The sequence below is a fragment of the Oncorhynchus mykiss genome, chromosome 6, assembly GCF_013265735.2.
Source record: "Oncorhynchus mykiss isolate Arlee chromosome 6, USDA_OmykA_1.1, whole genome shotgun sequence".
Taxonomy (NCBI): Eukaryota; Metazoa; Chordata; class Actinopteri; order Salmoniformes; family Salmonidae; genus Oncorhynchus; species Oncorhynchus mykiss.
In genome coordinates this window covers 81549070-81568688 of record NC_048570.1, presented here as the reverse complement: position 1 = coordinate 81568688, position 19619 = coordinate 81549070, and the positions used below count along the sequence as shown (strand labels likewise).

Below are 19619 nucleotides of genomic sequence, written 5' to 3'. Positions count from 1 at the left end.
TCACTGAACTTCTGGAGAGAGTTTGCTGCACTGAAAGTAAAGGGGCTGAATAATTTTGCACGCCCAATTTTTCAGTTTTTGATTTGTTAAAAAAGTTTGAAATATCCAATAAATGTCGTTCCACTTCATGATTGTGTCCCACTTGTTGTTGATTCTTCACAAAAAAATACAGTTTTATATCTTTATGTTTGAAGCCTGAAATGTGGCAAAAGGTCGCAAAGTTCAAGGGGGCCGAATACTTTCGCAAGGCACTGTAGTTGTTTTCTATACTACAGTAATAGATAGTGTTTCTCAAACACAGATATTACTAGTCTTTCCTGTCTTCGGCTTTGCGGATAGTGTGTGAAGGATTACATTTTTGGATTGAATTGAATGGTTTTAAAAACACAAACAAACCAAGCATACCTCGCACAATCATTAACACATTCATCAAAAGCCCCTTAAAGGGTAGACAATTTATTTAACAAAAATATCAGCTGAGATCAGCTCCTATGTCGTACAGGAAAATGTTTACAAAGAGAGAACAGTAAATGCATACAATACAGGAAGTTGAACTAACAATACGCATAAGGTCCGGGTTTAACTACAGGCTCATTCACACATAGTGAGGGATCACATTATAGGCTACAACAAAATGTAGGTGGGTCCATAATGTACTACAGTTGTGTAGGTATAGTAATCATACATTATATTACAATATAACACATCTATCAACAGTCATAGATATGCATGCTGTAGAGATCTGGCTCATGACATCAGAACAACTGTGTAGATGTTTTAATACTATCTAGTGTACTTCAATGATAATCTGAGGACAACCACTGGAAATTAGCTCAGGTATGATGGTGCATCTGACTGTTGTTCATTCAATCTCTAGATTATATCTGTCCCTATCAAATACCGCCAAAAAAACAGAGCAAGGAAATCTCAAGTCCTTGAATGGTGGACTACGACAAATGTTCCTGATCTCGTGGACCACAGGCTAGATGCAGTGAGTGTTTGATCCTGTGTGAGCAATGCATGTTCACCATGGTGCTTCTAACCTGCTGGTGTAAATAACAAGGGTGGCTGCTCACAAGGAGGACCATAGTAAACATGTACAGCCACTAAGTACAGACAGATAATTCTCCCAGTTGTTAATAGCAGGCCCCAGCTACATTAGAAATTCTCACAACTTCACTCCATAATGCAACCTTCGCATCCTAATATAGTAATTCTAGAATTTCTATTCATGAGATACACCTATTCATTTCTGGATTGTGATCTGTTACCATACTAGAAGAGATGTGAGATTGGTGATATGTAGATGTATCACATCTATCAGATTTACTGCATACCTGCACTGTAGCAGTACACCCCATGCTTCTGGTATGGAGGGGGGAACCCAAAGCTGCGCACCCCTGGTTCCAGGGGGCCACAGTTGCGGCTGGGTTTGGTGATGGGGTAGCGCAGGCTCCCATCGGCGAGCCATCCGGCATCACAGTGGTTCAGGCCCATGAACCTCCAGGCGACATAGAGCTGGCCCACCTTGGCTATCTGGGCCCCGTCGTTGAAGCACGCCTGCTGGGCCTCAGTGAGGTTGACCTTCTGGGGGAGCTGGAGGTAGTAGACCTTACCTGGAGAAGAGAAAGGGAAACTGTATTGTCTACCCATCCAAATCCAAGCTTAGCATATCTAAACACTCTTAGAAAAAAAGGTGTTATCTAGAACCTAAAGGATTCTACATGAAACCAAAAATGGTTCTACCTGGAACCAAAAATGGTTCTAGCTGGAACCTAAAAGGGTTTTCCTATTGGGACAGCCGAAGAACCCTTTTGGAACCTTTTTTCCTAAGAGTGTACACATCCAGTTACACAGTGTTGATCTTTCTCTATGGGATGTACACATCCAGTTACACAGTGTTGATCTTTCTCTATGGGATGTACACATCCAGTTACACAGTGTTGATCTTTCTCTATGGGATGTACACATCCAGTTACACAGTGTTGATCTTCTCTATGGGATGTACACATCCAGTTACACAGTGTTGATCTTCTCTATGGGATGTACACATCCAGTTACACAGTGTTGGTCTTCTCTATGGGATGTACACATCCAGTTACACAGTGTTGATCTTCTCTATGGGATGTACACATCCAGTTACACAGTGTTGATCTTCTCTATGGGATGTACACATCCAGTTACACAGTGTTGATCTTCTCTATGGGATGTACACATCCAGTTACACAGTGTTGATCTTTCTCTATGGGATGTACACATCCAGTTACACAGTGTTGATCTTTCTCTATGGAATGTACACATCCAGTTACACAGTGTTGATCTTTCTCTATGGGATGTACACATCCAGTTACACAGTGTTGATCTTTCTCTATGGAATGTACACATCCAGTTACACAGTGTTGATCTTCTCTATGGGATGTACACATCCAGTTACACAGTGTTGATCTTTCTCTATGGGATGTACACATCCAGTTACACAGTGTTGATCTTTCTCTATGGGATGTACACATCCAGTTACACAGTGTTGATCTTCTCTATGGGATGTACACATCCAGTTACACAGTGTTGATCTTCTCTATGGGATGTACACATCCAGTTACACAGTGTTGATCTTTCTCTATGGGATGTACACATCCAGTTACACAGTGTTGATCTTTCTCTATGGAATGTACGCATCCAGTTACACAGTGTTGATCTTCTCTATGGGATGTACAGAAGTCTAAACATCTCTCACCTCGGAGGGGGGAGGAGGAGCAAAACACATCGTAGCGGTGGAGGTGGCGGTGGCGACTACCGTAACTCCTAACCCCGGGGGAGAGGCCGAGTCCCCCACAGGGCCTTCGGGGCTTGGTGATGGGGTACTGCACTGTCCCGTCAGCCAGCCAGCCTGCGTTGCACCAGTTCAGACCCTCCTCCCAGGCCTGGAACAACTGCTCGAAGGTGGCCAGAGTGGAGTCCTGCTCCTGGCAGACTTGCTGAGCATCATGGTAGGTCAGATTGTAGCGCCCGTGAGGAGGCTGGTAGGGAAACACCACAACTGGAGGGGAGCAAGAGATATGTAATGACTGTAATGTAATTCTATTTTTCAGCAAAACAACAGCCCTGCCACTGGAATTGCATTAAGGCTGAGGGATAGGACTGGAGCAATGTAACCACAGGTGCCAAGGCAGACAGTCCATGAGATCTAACTGATAGTTTTAACCATGTTTTGAAGCGATACATTGTTTGTTTACAAAGACAAGGTTTACAAACAATGGATTAAAACAACATATTCTGGGTTTGTGATGGGGTAAAGCAGTTGTACATGGCTCATTAGGAATTGCGTGTGTACGAGTGGCTCTGTTTTATGAAGTCGTTGGTCACCACCTTTCCAAGTATGTTGCATTATGGGGATAAAAATTATCAGACTTGCGCTTCCATGTTGACCAACTTTGACGCAATTAATGTACACAGTGGATAAATAGAAATTAAGGGGTTATTTGAGGCTCTCCCTCACTAATTGGCCAAGGCTTTCGACTATGTCAATCACCGTATTCTTATCGGCAGACTCAACAGCCTTGGTTCCTCAAATGACTGCCTCGCCTGGTTCACCAACTACTTCTCAGACAAAGTTCAGTGTGTCAAATCGGACGGCCTGTGGCAGTCTCTATGGGGGTACCACAGGGTTCAATTCTCGGGCCGACTCTTTTCTATGTATATATCAACGATGTCGCTCTTGCTGCGGGTGATTCCCTGATCCACCTCTACGCAGACAACATCATTGTGTATAAATCTGGCCCTTCTTTGGACACTGTTAACTAACCTCCAGATGAGCTTCAATGCCATACACTCCTTCTGTGGCCTCCAACTGCTCTTAAATGCTAGTAAAACCAAATGCATGTTTTTCAACCGTTCCTTGCCCACACCCGCCCACCCGACTAGCATCACTACTCTGGACGGTTCTGACTTAGAATATGTGGACAACTACAAATACCAAGGTGTCTGGCTAGACTGTAAACTCTCCTTCCAGACTCATCTCCAATCCAAAATTACATCTAGAATCGGCTTCCTATTTCACAACAAAGCATCCTTCACTCATCTTGCCAAACATACCCTAGTAAAACTTACTATCCTACCGATCCTCGACTTCGGCGATGTCATTTACAAAATAGCCTCCAATACCCTACTCAATAAATTGGATGCAGTCTATCACAGTGCCATCCGTTTTGTCACCAATGCCCCTTATACCACCCACCACTGCGACCTGTATGCTCTAGTCGGCTGGCCCTCACTACATTTTCGTCGCCAGACCCACTGGCTCCAGGTCATCTATAAATCTATGCTAGGTAAAGCTCCGCCTTATGTCAGCTCACTGGTCATGATAACAACACCCACCCGTAGCACGTGCTCCAGCAGGTATATCTCACTGGTCATCCCCAAAGCCAACACCTGTTTTGGCCGCCTTTCCTTCCAGTTCTCTGCTGCCAATGACTGGAACGAATTGCAAAAATCGCTGAAGCTGGAGACTTATATTTCCCTCACTAACTTTAAAGATCAGCTATCTGAGCAGCTAACAGATCGCTGCAGCTGTACACAGCCCATCTGTAAATAGCCCACCCAATCTACCTACCTCATCCCCATATTGTTTTTATTTACTTTTCTGCTCTTTTGCACACCAGTATTTCTACTTGCACATCACCATCTGCTCATCTATCACTCCAGTGTTAATTTGCTAAATTGTAATTACTTCGCTACTATGGACTATTTATTGCCTTACCTCCTCACGCCATTTGCACACACTGTAAATAGACTTCCTTTTTTCCATTGTGTTATTGACGGTACGCTTGTTTATTCCATGTGTAACTCTGTGTTGTTGTTTGTGTCGCACTGCTTTGCTTTATCTTGGCCAGGTCGCAGTTGTAAATGAGAACTTGTTCTCAACTAGCTTACCTGGTTAAATAAATAAATAAAATAATGTATTAAAGTTGTTAATAGCAGTGTAATAATGTATTAAAGTTGTTAATAGCAGTGTAATAATGTATTACAGTTGTTAATAGCAGTGTAATAATGTATTAAAGTTGTTAATAGCAGTGTAATAATGTATTACAGTTGTTAATAGCAGTGTAATAATGTATTACAGTTGTTAATAGCAGTGTAGTCATGTATTAAAGTTGTTAATAGCAGTGTAATCATGTATTACAGTTGTTAATAGCAGTGTAATCATGTATTACAGTTGTTAATAGCAGTGTAATCATGTATTAAAGTTGTTAATATCAGTGTAATAATGTATTAAAGTTGTTAATAGCAGTGTAATAATGTATTACAGTTGTTAATAGCAGTGTAATAATGTATTACAGTTGTTAATAGCAGTGTAATAATGTATTAAAGTTGTTAATAGCAGTGTAATAATGTATTAAAGTTGTTAATAGCAGTGTAATAATGTATTACAGTTGTTAATAGCAGTGTAATAATGTATTAAAGTTGTTAATAGCAGTGTTGCAATGCTTGAACAGATGGATGCTGAGGTAGAGCAGGACACAAAGTGTTAGACCAGAATCCAATCCCATCCTGGGTTATAGGCATAGGCATTGCGCTTTTTAAAGGCAATTTACGATTGAGCCGACATTTACAGTGTTTATCGTGAATGGGATCTTCGCAAACGCGGGAACATTGCCTTTAAAAGCCTCAACTATAACCCGCAATTGCATTGAATCCCAACCTTAATGTTTTTCTGAACATGTTAAAAACTTCATGCTAATTATAATCTGGTGATGTGCTCATTAATGAAACGTTGCCAAAACTCACAAAGAACTGGACACTTTCACGTAAGGAGAACAGTAAAACATAACATTCCACAAAGGTTTCAGACATAGGAATTGTTAGCTGGGTTGTGTGTGAGTCAGAGGAGGCGGATGGGAGGAGCTATAGGAGGATGGGCTCATTGTAATTGGCTGAATGGAATAAATGGAACTGTATCAAACACATCAAACATATGGAAACCACGTTTGACTCTGTTCCATTTATTCCATTCCAGTCATTACAATGATCCCGTCCTCCTATAGCTCCTCCCACCAGCTTCCTCTGGTGTGAGTGTAACGGAGATAAGATCGTGCTGTTAGCTCACTCCGCAGCTTGGAATGTCACCAATAGTGCCATTGAATTGGATATTTTTTTTTGTGGCGCAACTGGTTAGTACGTTGTCAAGCAGGGTGGTCACCTGTGTTGGTGAGGCAGAGGGCGTAAGATCAAGTACTGGTAACGATGTTGTGAGCGAGGAAGCAACACTGCTAAGCCTGGTACATGTGCAAGGATTTAACGTTTGAATTGAACGTTATAAAAACACAAACAAACCAAGCATGCGTCCAAAGTATGCGAAATCATTAACACATGAAGCAAAATGTTGACTATTTATTTGACAAAAATAAGTTAGTATAGGTGTCCGTTATCGTCTAAAACCATGTTAAAACCCACCACCTACATAATCAAACCAGCCAACCAAGTGAGGTACAGGCCATACAGTATAAAAGACAAGTACTTGTTTTTGAGATAAACAAAATAACAGCTTATAAATCATCACAGAACTGGTTATTCTTGATAATTAATTAATTACCTATTAATTCTGAGTTCAGCTCCTATGTCATACACAAATATGTTTACAAAGAGAGTACAGCAGATAAATACAATACATGAAGTATAAATACAAATATGCATAATATTGCAGTTGAAGCTGAGGTCAGAGTTTAAATACAGATTCATTCATACTTAGTGATGGATCACATTATAGCCTACAGCAAGATTTAGGTGGGTCCAGAATTATTGGTAAAACATATCAATATTATAATAATATTATTATTAAGTATAATATTCATACATGACATTAGAGGATCAGTCATAGATTAATTCAAGGACCACTTCACAGTTTAACTTCATATTTGTTACATCCAGCACCATACCAGTGTCTGCATATGTGAAATGGTTTTGTAGTCAACAAGGGGTGCGCTCGTAAATTCACTCTGGAGTGCTAGAGAGCGCTCAGAGTGTGCTCTGGGCGTTCGTAAGTGCTCTGGGCGTTTGTCAGATTGTCCATTCGTAAATTCAGTGTTTCGCTCTCGGAGCGTTCAGAGCAAACACTGGATGCTCTGGCCAAGGAGTAGGGTTGTTCTGAGCGTTCTGGCCTCACAACAGCAGTCAAGCACCCAAGCTAACTGGCTAAAGTTAGCTAGCTAGCTTGCTAGCTACTTCCAGACATAAATGAGAGAATACTTCCCTCTGACCATGTTATCCAGAGTTTTGGTGACTAACTGTGCTGCTGGCAACAATTTAATTATGCTTTTTTTACCGATGTTTACTGACACCGGCCATATTCAACAGGTGTTGAGAGTTCGCAAATTCATCAGTTATTCTGCGCTCTGTCACACTCAGACGATAGTGCTCTGAAATCGGAGTAGATAGCCAGAGTGAATTTACGAACGCACCCAAGGTAGAAAAAAATGACGCCCGGTGATGTCAAGAAGACTGGAAAGTCATTGTATGAAAGTCTTTGTTTTTATTTGAAAATTACAGATGATATCACTGGGAGTAATTTGGTTACAACCCTTTCTTCCATCTTTTTGACTACAAAACATTGAAACGCTCCATTTCCATATGTAGACTGGTATTGTCCTAGATATAATGAATATGAGGTAAAACTTCTATAAAAAAGATACCCTTTACCATAAAGAGAAAGGACATCCCAATCCAGGGAGAAGTCATTGAACAGAATGTTCCTTTTGTTACAGTGAGTGGCTAACCCTGTGTGGAACATGCACATTGTTCACCATGGTGTTGCTAACCTGCTTGTCTAAATCACAAGGGAGGCTGACAGACTAGCGAGGACTATAACCCTGAAACACAACCATCAGGCCATCGTATCCCAGTATTATTATTTTTTGTCAAGCCTTCACCACAGTAGAGGCCCTCACACACCATACCACAACTTTCCATCATAACACAGCCCTCTCACCATAGGATCTTGAATTTCTATGCATGTCAACATTCATTCATGTGGATTTCGGTTTGTTCCCCTACCTACTATGAGAGATGTAAATGGTATGACCTAAGGGTGGCATGTACTTTTACCACGTATATCAGATTTACCGCGTACCTGCACTGTAGCAGTACACTCCGTGCTTGTGGTGCGGTGGGGCAAACCCAAAGCTGCGCACCCCTGGTTCCATGGGGCCACAGTTGCGGCGGGGGTTGTTGATGGGGTAGCGCAGGCTCCCGTCAGCAAGCCATCCGGCATCACAGCGGTCCAGGCCCATGAACTTCCAGGCAGCGTAGAGCTGGCCCACCTTGGCAATCTGGGCCCCGTCGTTGAAGCACGCCTGCTGGGCCTCAGTGAGGTTGACCTTCTGGGGGAGCTGGAGGTAGTAGACCTTACCTGGAGAAGAGGACATGGCAGAGACCGGAGGTGTATAAGGTGATCAATTCAAAGTTATGCATCTAAGGGAGCTCACTGAAATTTCACCACAAAAATGAAAGTTACTGTAAGAGTCAATTGCAGATTTCTTCAAATACATATAACAGAATGTTACACAATAGATGGACTGTGCTTGACACTAGTTGTAGGGTGAATTATCTCTATATCTGCACCTGTATAGTGTGTACCTGTACAGTGTGTAAACTTGTATAGTGTGTGTGTGTGTGTGTGTGTGTGTGTGTGTGTGTGTGTGTGTGTGTGTGTGTGTGTGTGTCTCACCTCGGAGGGAGGAGGAGAAACAGAAGGCGTCGTAGCGGTGGAGGTGGCGGTGGCGTCTACCGTAGCTCCTAACCCCGGGGGCGAGGCCCAGCCCCCCACAGGGGCTCCGGGACTTGGTGATTGGGTACTGCACTGTCCCGTCAGCCAGCCAACCTGCGTTGCACCAGTCCAACCCCTCCTCCCAGGCCTGGAACAACTGCTCGAAGGTGGCCAGAGTGGAGTCCTGCTCCTGGCAGACTTGCTGAGCATCATGGTAGGTCAGATTGTAGCGCCCGTGAGGAGGCTGGTAGGGAAACACCACACCTGGAGGGGAGCAAGAGATATGTAATGACTTTTAAGGCACAATCCTTCATTAGTTTCTCAGCCAAACAGCAGCTTTACTTGGTTAGCCTAACTTAGTTGAAGCTGAGGGATGGGGCTGGACCAATGTAACACTTCAACACATAGAGGGAACCTCAGATGTAGTGCATGACAGTACATGACATCAATAACATTGGGTAAGGCAGATGAACAGTACTACACACATACATTCTATTTTTCAAGAATAAATTGATAGGCTTTATAATGTACAATTAATTTAAATGACCACATAATAGCTGTAAATATTGCAGATTGCACCTTAATTGTGTGTGAGTACAGTAGTGATGGGAGGGGCTGGATGACACTCACAAATGAGGTTGTTATACGGCACTATAATATATTCTACCTCGTAGCTCGAGGTTAACAGTGGCGCTCTTGTCCTCCAGCCCGTCGATGACCTCACAGCGGTAACGACCCGTGTCATTGAGCTGGAGTTCAGTCATGACCAGCGAAGCATCTCCTGGTGAGTCCTGTCTGAGATGCACCCGGTCCCTGAGAGATAAATAGAGGACTTTGTTATCATCAATGTGTTCAACAGATGTATAAATATGTTTGTGCAGGCAAACTCAAAATGATCCACTGTATCACAACAGTTGTGTGAAATGCATTTTTCCTCATCTATACAGCCCAGACTGACAGTGGTGTAAAGTAACAAAATAAAAATACTTTGAAGTATTACCTATGGAGTTTTTGGTGTATCTGCACTTTAGTTGAATATTCATATGTTTGTCAACTTTAACTCCACTTCATTCCTAAAGAAAATACACTTTTTATTCCCATACATTTTTCCTGACACCCCAAAGTGCTTGTTACATTGAAACGCTCAGGCAGGACAGCAAAAAGTGTCCAATTCACACACTTATCAATATAACACACCACCACCCCCATGTCTGCTCTGGTGGACTAAACTCATGTTGCGTTGGCCAATTGTGTCTGAGTTTGAGTGTGTCCCTGGCTGTCTTTAAATCAAGAATCTGACAGTCTGGTTTGAGTAATATAAGAAATGTCATTTAAAGCATTCACATTGACTTTTGATACTTATGTATATTTAAGACCAGATACTTTTGGATTTTAACTCCAGTAGTATTTTACTGGGTGGCTTTAAAAAAATGATTGAGTCATTTACAACCTCATGCTAATCACATTAACCTACGTTAGCTCAACCGTCCCGCAGGGAACCCACCAATCCTGAAGAAGTTTTAAGATAGCTTTACTTTTATTCAAGTATGACAATTGGGTACTTTTTCCACCTCTGCCGAGTGTGAATTAAGCCTTTTTTTAAATTTGACCTTTATTTATACAGTGAAGTCCCATTTCGACAGATGTCTCTTTGCGAGGAAGCCCTGAATTCACAAAAATGCAGGAAAAGAAATGCAAGGTACATAATAAGGAATTTGTGACACAATTCTAACAATGACAGTTTAGAAATTAAAGGAATACGAAGGAAAAAAAATGAAACTATAAAAATCAAAGGCGGGAGCTTAAGAACTACAGTATATAAATAAAAACACTCACTATACACAAATGATCATGATGGTTTTAGAATGAACCACCTGCATTAAGAAGAGCTAGAGTACCTGAAATCCCCAAAGCTGTGAATGCGGGGCCCGATGGCCACTAGAACGTCTGTCTCATGGCCCCCCACAATGGGAAGCCAGGACCACTTCACCCGCACCCTCCTGGGGGAGCTCAATTCTGGCTCGTACCAGTATCGGCAGGATAGGGTTGCGTTACTCCCCCGCAAAGCGAACACAGAGGGCTGGGAGGAGTCCACATGGAGCTTTACACCGTTAAAGTGGACTAGAAAGGAAAATACACACGAAACAGCAGTTAGTCAGACTTCATTTGGGTCTGTGCATCCCCCTCTGAGAGTTTGAATTGATAAGCCATTTATGGGTCGTGTTCATTAGGCACCAAGGGACTGAAAGAGGGAGGAACTACCTGGACTTGCTCAATAAGAAAGGCTCACTATCGTTTTCAATTGCAAAACATTTGTGTGTATGTTACATGGAAGGTGGATGCATTGCCCCTACCTAAGGCATGTACTCATGTTCAACTCTTCATTCATAAAACATAAGTGTATGCTCCTACTCTCTCCATTGCCGTTTCCGTTGAGAATGTCTTGGTAGAAGAATCTGTTGGAGGAGTATCCGAGGGCGGGCAAGCAGGAGAGGAGCAGCTGCAGTAATATCACCAACAGGGGGCGAGGTTGAGCCACCATCATCCTTGTCACTGAACCATAGAGGATACAAGCAAATATTAGGCTCTGGGGTACGAGTATAGTGTCTTTAGCCTCATAATACTCTCCCTTCTCCCCGAAGTGCGCACTTGTTCACTCCCCTCATGGCTATAAAAGGACTGGACTGATATCTGTTCAGCCAATTCAACCACCGTTTCAATTATTTTAATTCCTTGAGTGGGAGCGAACCAGTGCACAATGCAGGGAGAAGGTACAAAAATGGAGTTGGGATGGTGTCTTTATTGGACCCCCTTCCCAGTGGTTCCCATATGGTGGGATGAGACCCAGAAGAGGGTCACAGATAATTATCTCTGGGTAGCGGCTAAACACTGGGGCCTGTTCAGACACATTGATTTTGATTATGTGGTGGGTCTAAGAGCTGTAAAGGGTGTGGGAACCACTGACTTTGACTGACTCCAATCTCACTAGCCTCTCCCTCCCCTGCTGCTGGCCTATCTCCCTAGCCCTCATACTGTTACGTTCCACTTGCATATTAACAGTAGTCGTAGCTATAAACTGCCAATAGGTGGCAGTATCATATCATGTTTCGTATGGCAAATCTGCAACTCACAAAATACTTTATGAGTAAAGTTTATGTCACTGTTTGAGCATTGCAATGGTTGTAGATTAACATTTTATTTTTATTTTTTTGTACTTAGTAAACTTTGGCTCCTAGTCAAAAACTGATGTGAAAACAACATCTTAATTTAGCAATAATTTGTCTGTGCTCTTGCTCCAGATGTCTGTGTTCTGACCCAAATACAGTCTAGTCAGGGTAAATGCGGGAACAAAATGCACAATACAATTAAATCCATCTAAAACATTTTACTCCAGTTCTTTGCCCAGAATACTAGATCTGGAAGGCAATTTAATTGAATGTCTATAGTCTATTTTTTTCCTGTTATTTTCTCAGAGGTTTGCCATGGAGTGGAGGGTAGGGGTTGTTGTGTTTGTAGGTTATTACACTTCAATGTGTTTTACAGATTATATAAAAAAAAAAAACTTTGGGTCACAAAAAAAACAGTACTCAAAATATTCAATAGGCAACAATACATGTGTTTTGATTCAACATCTCAATTAGACTTCTTGATCATAATAGTCTTTGATTATAATATAGAAACCTTTAGAGGCGATATGCACCGTAATAGTCAATTTCCCAGAAAGTCGGTAAGGAATATGATACTACCTCCTGTTCTGCACACCTGACATTTACTTACACATAGCGACGATTTCAGTAAAACAATTTATCAAACTACGTAGCGGCGATACGAGTAATACAATTTATCAAACTGATACCGTTAATTTGTCATCTATTTTATGATATTCTTCATGTGGTGATTATAATTTACTTACAGTTTAACAACTAGCTGGTATAATGCCGCGTGACTTTTCTTCGAGTTTTTATTAAACCCCAAAATATTATGTAAAAGAAAAGGGAGAGATGCAGCTTCTTCTGATGGATGTTCAGCAGAAAAAATGTGTAAGTATGCGGAGTTCTTGGACGGTCCTCAGAAAATGTACCCGCCTGTGGTTATAGTGGCACTATGGATTCTGACCCCAATGATGACACAAAAACCATATCCAAGTACTTGGCTTCAAAAGAATACATGAAAATAATCCACAAGTTGTCCCAAAAACCTTGAGTAATTTACGGTTGTGTGAATTTATTAGAAACAAAGCAAAACCGATCCATCTGACCATTTGTTTTCATTATAAACGGATCCAATGCATAATTGCCAGGTCAGCAGAAATAATGACGGACATGCTCTAATACACTGCATGAATTGAGTCACTTTCCCCAGAGTCTCTAAAACTTTAAAGGGGCAATCTGCGATTGCTACATACATTTGTTGACATTTAAATAATGAAATATAGAGTGAGCTCCAAGTATTAGGACAGTGACACCCTTTGGTTGTTTTGGCTCTGTACTGCAGAACTTTGGATTTTCAATGATAACAGCACGTTTTCGACATAGTCCCCCATTTTAGGAGACCAAAAGTATTTTGACAAATTAACTTACAGTATGTGTATTAAATTTGTCGAAAGTGTAGTGTTTGGTCCCATATTCCTAGCACGTAATGACTACATCAAGCTTGTGACTTTAGACATTTGTTAGATGCATTTGCTGTTTGTTTTGGTTGTGTTTACGATTATTTTGTGTCCAATAGAAAGTAATGCTAAATAACTTATTGCGTCATTTTGGACTCACTTTTATTGTAAATAAGAATAGAATATGTTTCTAAACACTTCTACATTAATGTGGATGCTACCATTATTACAGATAATCCTGAATGAATCGTGCATTTTTATTATTTTATTTTTTATTTCACCTTTATTTAACCAGGTAGGCCAGTTGAGAACAAGTTCTCATTTACAACTGCAACCTGGCTAATATAAAGCAAAGCAGTGCGACACAAACAGCAACACAAAGTTACATATGGAATAAACAAACATACAGTCAATAAGACAATAGAAAAAATCTATATACAGTGTGTGCAAATGAGGTAAGATTAGGGAGGTAAGGCAATAAATAGGCCATAGTGGCGAAGTAATTACAATTTAGCAATTAAACACTGGAGTGATAGATGTGCAGAAGATGAATGTGCAAGTAGAGATACTGGGGTGCGATCTTCTAACCCACAATAAGTAAATGTACTGCTGTCTGTATCGATGGCTGATGGTTTATGTTTAGACCGACATTGCTTAGCAATATAATCTTGCGATGCTGTATCTTGTTTATTTCAGGGATTGACCCAGGATGACACTTAATTGCGCAGTATGTTTAAATGGCAATTTATTCTGTTTTGGTTTATTAGATGCTAAATGAACACTTTATTTGCGGGAGCTTCCTCAGTTCATATGTTAGTAGAAGTTAGTGAGAGGTGAACGTATAGTTGGGATTTTATTTTTACCTCTCGTTAGAGGTCGCGCCTTGCATTTTTGGCATCAGCCAGACAATGTGTTTATTATTTGTATTTTTCCCTCCTATTTGTGTATGCCTATTAAACGTGGGTTGAGGGGTGGTAAATGCTGGGGAAAGTTGGGGGACAGGGTGGAGCGTAAGGGTGCTTGCCGGGGGGAGGGGTCGGTTGGATACTGCTCTGGTGTAGGTGCTACATATGCTGATCGTAATGGTTTGGTGGGCTTTCTTATCTTTTTATTGAGTTACATGTAATGCAGGCCACCATATGAACTACAAACGAGAGGAGGGCAGGGCTTACATTTACTTCCTGGAATGTCAAGGGTTTAAACGAACCAATTAAGAGAGGCAAGGTCCTAGCCCACTTGAAAGCACTCTCGTCTGATATTATATTTTTGCAAGAAACCCACCTGAAAAACTATTCTCATAGCAGACTTAAATGTAGGTGGGTGGAGCAAGTGTATCACTCTAACTGCTCTGCCAAAACGAGAGGCACAGCGATTCTGGTACCGAAAGGAATTCCCTTTCTACATAAAACCAACATTGCGGATAAAGAGGGTCGTTATGTGATCGTAATAGGAGAACTCCACTCTACTTCTGTAACTCTACTAAATATCTATGGGCCAAACATTGATAACCCCTCTTTTTCAAAAGAGTCCTTGCCCTGATTCCAGATATCTCTCACACTAATCTGGTCATTGGAGGGGACCTTAACTGTGTGCTAGACCATTATTTGGATAGATCCTCTACCCGGTGAACCCCTACCTCCTATTCAAGTGAATTCTTGAAAACCTCCATAAAAAAATCTAATTTATTAGATATATGGAGGATCGCTAACCCTATGGGTAGGGAATACTCCTTTTACTCTCATGTTCACAAAGTTTACACTCGAATTGACTACTTTTTGGTTGATGCGAAATTACTCCCCTATACCTGTAATGTGAGGTATCAGGATATTTTAATCTCTGACCACAGTCCACTCACCTTCACCCTGAGATTGGGTGACATTGTATCAAACGAGAGGGTCTGGAGGTTTGAATCCTCAGCTTCTCACAGAACCAACATTCTGTGAACATCTTAAAGACCAAGTTAAATTTTTCTTTGATACCAACAACAACACAGAGACTTCCCCAGCATTATTGTGGGAAACACTGAAGGCTTATTTGAGAGGCTGTATCATCTCCTTTCAGGCTGCCAGGAGTAGGCAAAACAGGGGAAAATATTGTAGAATTGAAGGGACAAATTCACTTACTGGATAGGGAGAATGCTAGCCATCCATCCATGGAGAACCATAAAATAATTACTTGAATATAATCAGATTCTCTCAGCTAAAATTGCTAAATCTTTTCTCTATGCCAACCAAAAATATTTTGAGTTTGGTGACAAACCACACAAATTACTCGGCAGACAACTTCGAAAAAATGTGAGTGACTGAATGATTCACAAAGTTAAATCTGCATCTGGGGAATTACTCTCTTCCCCCAAAGACATCAATGACAGATTCCGTCAGTTTTACGAGACTCTATATACATCTAAAGCAGATCCTAACCCCTTAATTATGCAAAACCTTTTGGAGGACTGTAATCTCCCTGCCCGGAACCAGGGAGATCATCACCTGTTTATTTCCTCCCCTATATTTGTCAGTTCCTCATCATCTGTTTATTTCCTCCACTATATTTGTCAGTTCCTCATCACCTGTTTATTTCCTCCACTATATTTGTCAGTTCCTCATCACCTGTTTATTTCCTCCACTATATTTGTCAGTTCCTCATCACCTGTTTATTTCCTCCACTATATTTGTCAGTTCCTCATCACCTGTTTATTTCCTCCACTATATTTGTCAGTTCCTCATCACCTGTTTATTTCCTCCACTATATTTGTCAGTTCCCTGCTCTGTTCCCAACTACTGCATTGATTGTTGTTGTCTTTAGTATTAGTTTGCTGAAGCTCTTCCTGTTTCGTTCCATGTCCGTTATTTATGAAATGTTTTCCTCCCCGTACCTGCTTAGCCTCTCCTCTTTCTCTCTACTTGTCCTTGTTCTGTATGTCTTATTTTGTATTATTTACTTTGTACCCAGAACTCTGGGTCTTGTTGTTTCTGTCCTTTTATGTTTAGATAAGAATTGCATACTTGTCTTTTATTCCTATACACCATTCTTGTGTGTGTTCAATAAAAAATATTTGAACGAGATACTGGGGTGCAAAGGAGCAAAACAATAACAATACAAAATGGGGATGAGGTAGTTGGATGGGCTATTTACAGGTGCAATGATCTGTGAGCTGCTCTGACAGCTGATGCTTAAAGAAATTAATAAATATTAGTGAGATGCACAAATATATCCCCCCACCTCTCCCAAATGCTAACCTCCCCTGTTATTGTAATGATGAGAGGTTAGGTCTTGGGGGTATCATATTTGTGCATCTGTAACTTTCTCACTCATCATTATTCACCATTCAGGATTATCCGTAATAATGGTAACATCCACATTAATGTAGAAGTGTTTAGAAACATATTCTATTCTTATTTACAATACACGTGACTACAAAATGACACAATACATTATGTACCATTACATTTCTATTGGGCACAAAATAATAATAAACACAACTAAAAAAAACAGGAAATGCATCCAACAAATGTGTAGAGTCACAATCTTAATGTAGTCATTGTGTGCTATGAATATGAGACCAAATACCTAACTTTTTACTACTTTAATACACATGTGAATTTTGGTCTCCTAAAATGGGGAGACTATGTACAAAAAGTGCTGTCATTTTTTTATGGTTCACCCGATATGGATGGAAATACCCTTAAAGTTGACAGTCTGCATTTTAACCTCATAGTCCAGAGCCAAAACAACAGAAAATGTGTCACAGTCCCAATACTGTACCTATTGAATACTGAAGAATATAACTTATAAATGCCTCCTGAGTTTAGTTCAACTGTTGCACCCCCATCAGAACCCAAAATGAAAATGTAAGCTTGTTTTACTTACTCTCTTTCTGTTGACTTCTGCCTGCTGTGTAGTTATGGGGCCCCTCTCATTACAGAATCCCTATCTTCTATCACAACCCCAACCATAACAAATGAGCTCATCTTGGCCAGCTGTTGGGGGAGTAAAGGGTTGGTTTGCAGCCTGCAGAGAGAGAACAGAGAGGGTTAGACTCTCTTCTGATCCATCTATCCTAAACACACACTGTAAAGCAGATGTTATTCATCCGAGATGCATGGAGCACTCCAGCTGGCAACGGTTGTTTCTGGGTGCAACCTGTGCAACCTTTTACAGTGCACTTGCACTGTGTCCACATACACGTGTTCGTGCACATACACAGACATGCACACGTATACACACGCAGGCGCACACACACTCTCTGTCTCTCCTCTTGCCAAACACACACACACATTTGTTTTAATATCCTTGTGTGGACCAAACAGTTGATTCCCATTCAAAATCCTATTTTCCCTAACCCTTTAGACATCCGCTTGCTCCCCATCTGAAACAGTTGGAAACTCTTTGTGCATATAGTGCCTTTAGAAAGTATTCATGACTTATTCCACATTTTGTTGTGTTACAGCCTGAATTTGTATCTCCCATCTACACACAATACCCCATTATGACAGTGAAAACATGTTTATATAAATCTTAGCAAATGTATTGAAAATGAAATACAGAAATATCTCATTTACATAAGTATTCACACCTCTTTGCTCTGACGCTCCAAAGGTCCCGCAGTTTACAGTCAGAGCAGAAACTACACCATGAAGTCCAAGGAACTGTCTGTCGATCTCTGAGATAGAATTGTGATGAGGCATATATCTGGGGTAGAGGCATATAAGGGTAGAAAACGATTTCTGGAATGTTGAAAGTTTCCAAGAGCACAGTGGTCTCTATCATGGGGAAATGGAAAAAAAGTATGGAACTACCCAGACTCTGCCTAGAGCTGGGCGTCCAACCAAACTGAGCAACCGGGCAAGAAGGACCTTGGTCAGTGAGGTGATCAAGAACCAAATGACCACTCTGACAGAACTACAGAGTTCCTTAGCTGAGATGGGAGAACCTGCCAGAAGGACAACAGTCTCTACAGCCCTTTGCGAATCTGGGTTTTATGGGAGAGTGGCCAGACAAAAGCCACTCCTGAGAAAAAGGTACATGACAGCACGCCTGGAGTTTGCAAAAAGGCACATGTAAGACTCAGAGCATAAGCAAAAGATTCTGTGGTCTGATGAGACAAAAATGTAACCTTTTGCCCTGAATGGAAAGTGTTATGTCTGGAGAAAACCAGGCACAGCTCATCACCCATCTAACATCATCCCTACCATGAAGCATGATGGTGGAAGTGTTTCAGCGGCAGGGACTGGGAGACTGGTAAGGATAAAGGGAACAATGAAGGGAGCAAAATTCAGGCAAATCCTTGATGAGAACCTGCTTTAGAGTGCAAAAGACCTTAGACCGGGGGTGAAGATTTACGTTCCAATAGGAAAATGACCTCAAGCATACAGCCAAAGCAATGCTGGAATTTCTTCAGAAGAAGAATGTCAAAGTCCTTGAGTGGCCCAGGCAAAGCCCAGACTTGAGTCACATTGAAAATCTGTGGAAAGACTTGAAGATTGCTGTTCATAGCCACTCCACATCTAATTTAACAGAGCTTGAGAAAATCTGGGAGAAATGGGAGAAAATCCAGATGTGCAAAGCTGATACTGACATACCCTAGATGTGCAAAGCTGATACTGACATACCCTAGATGTGCAAAGCTGATACTGACATACCCAAGATGTGCAAAGCTGATACTGACATACCCTAGATGTGCAAAGCTGATACTGACATACCCAAGATGTGCAAAGCTGATACTGACATACCCAAGATGTGCAAAGCTGATACTGACATACCCAAGATGTGCAAAGCTGATACTGACATACCCAAGATGTGCAAAGCTGATACTGACATACCCAAGATGTGCAAAGCTGATACGGACATACCCAAGATGTGCAAAGCTGATACTGACATACCCAAGATGTGCAAAGCTGATACGGACATACCCAAGATGTGCAAAGCTGATACTGACATACCCAAGATGTGCAAAGCTGATACTGACATACCCAAGATGTGCAAAGCTGATACTGACATACCCAAGATGTGCAAAGCTGATACTGACATACCCAAGATGTGCAAAGCTGATACGGACATACCCAAGATGTGCAAAGCTGATACGGACATACCCAAGATGTGCAAAGCTGATACTGACATACCCAAGATGTGCAAAGCTGATACTGACATACCCAAGATGTGCAAAGCTGATACTGACATACCCAAGATGTGCAAAGCTGATACTGACATACCCAAGATGTGCAAAGCTGATACGGACATACCCAAGATGTGCAA

The 19619-nt window shown here is 41.3% G+C and overlaps 1 protein-coding gene across 3 annotated transcripts; it reads right to left on the bottom strand.

Moving 5' to 3' along the window:
* Nucleotides 1–440: 440 nt before the first annotated feature.
* On the bottom strand, nt 441–17503 carry LOC110506823 (hyaluronan and proteoglycan link protein 3). 3 transcript variants are annotated; one of them, XM_036981106.1, is made up of 9 exons: nt 17235–17503; nt 11171–11311; nt 10657–10879; nt 9426–9571; nt 8720–9022; nt 8123–8401; nt 2735–3037; nt 1338–1616; nt 441–1046 (listed from the first exon to the last, which is right to left on the bottom strand). In XM_036981106.1, coding segments are annotated over exons 1-9 (1683 nt in total). In that variant the 5' UTR covers nt 17236–17503; the 3' UTR covers nt 441–1038. The 3 variants fall into 3 exon arrangements, with proteins under 3 accessions (XP_036837001.1, XP_036837000.1, XP_036837002.1); XM_036981105.1 differs by having other exon boundaries at nt 441–1616; nt 17235–17502; XM_036981107.1 differs by lacking the exon at nt 17235–17503 and adding an exon at nt 12672–13118 and having other exon boundaries at nt 441–1616.
* Between the last annotated feature and the right edge of the window lie 2116 nt (nt 17504–19619).

What these genes read in the sequence shown, in the direction of transcription:
- LOC110506823 (XM_036981105.1), bottom strand. An exon ending in TTTCTCCTCCTCCCTCCGAG is followed by an intron (nt 8,402 to 8,719) that starts GTGAGACACACA and finishes CCTCTTCTCCAG; the next exon opens with GTAAGGTCTACTACCTCCAG. An exon ending in CTCCTCCTCCCCCCTCCGAG is followed by an intron (nt 1,617 to 2,734) that starts GTGAGAGATGTT and finishes TCTCTTCTCCAG; the next exon opens with GTAAGGTCTACTACCTCCAG.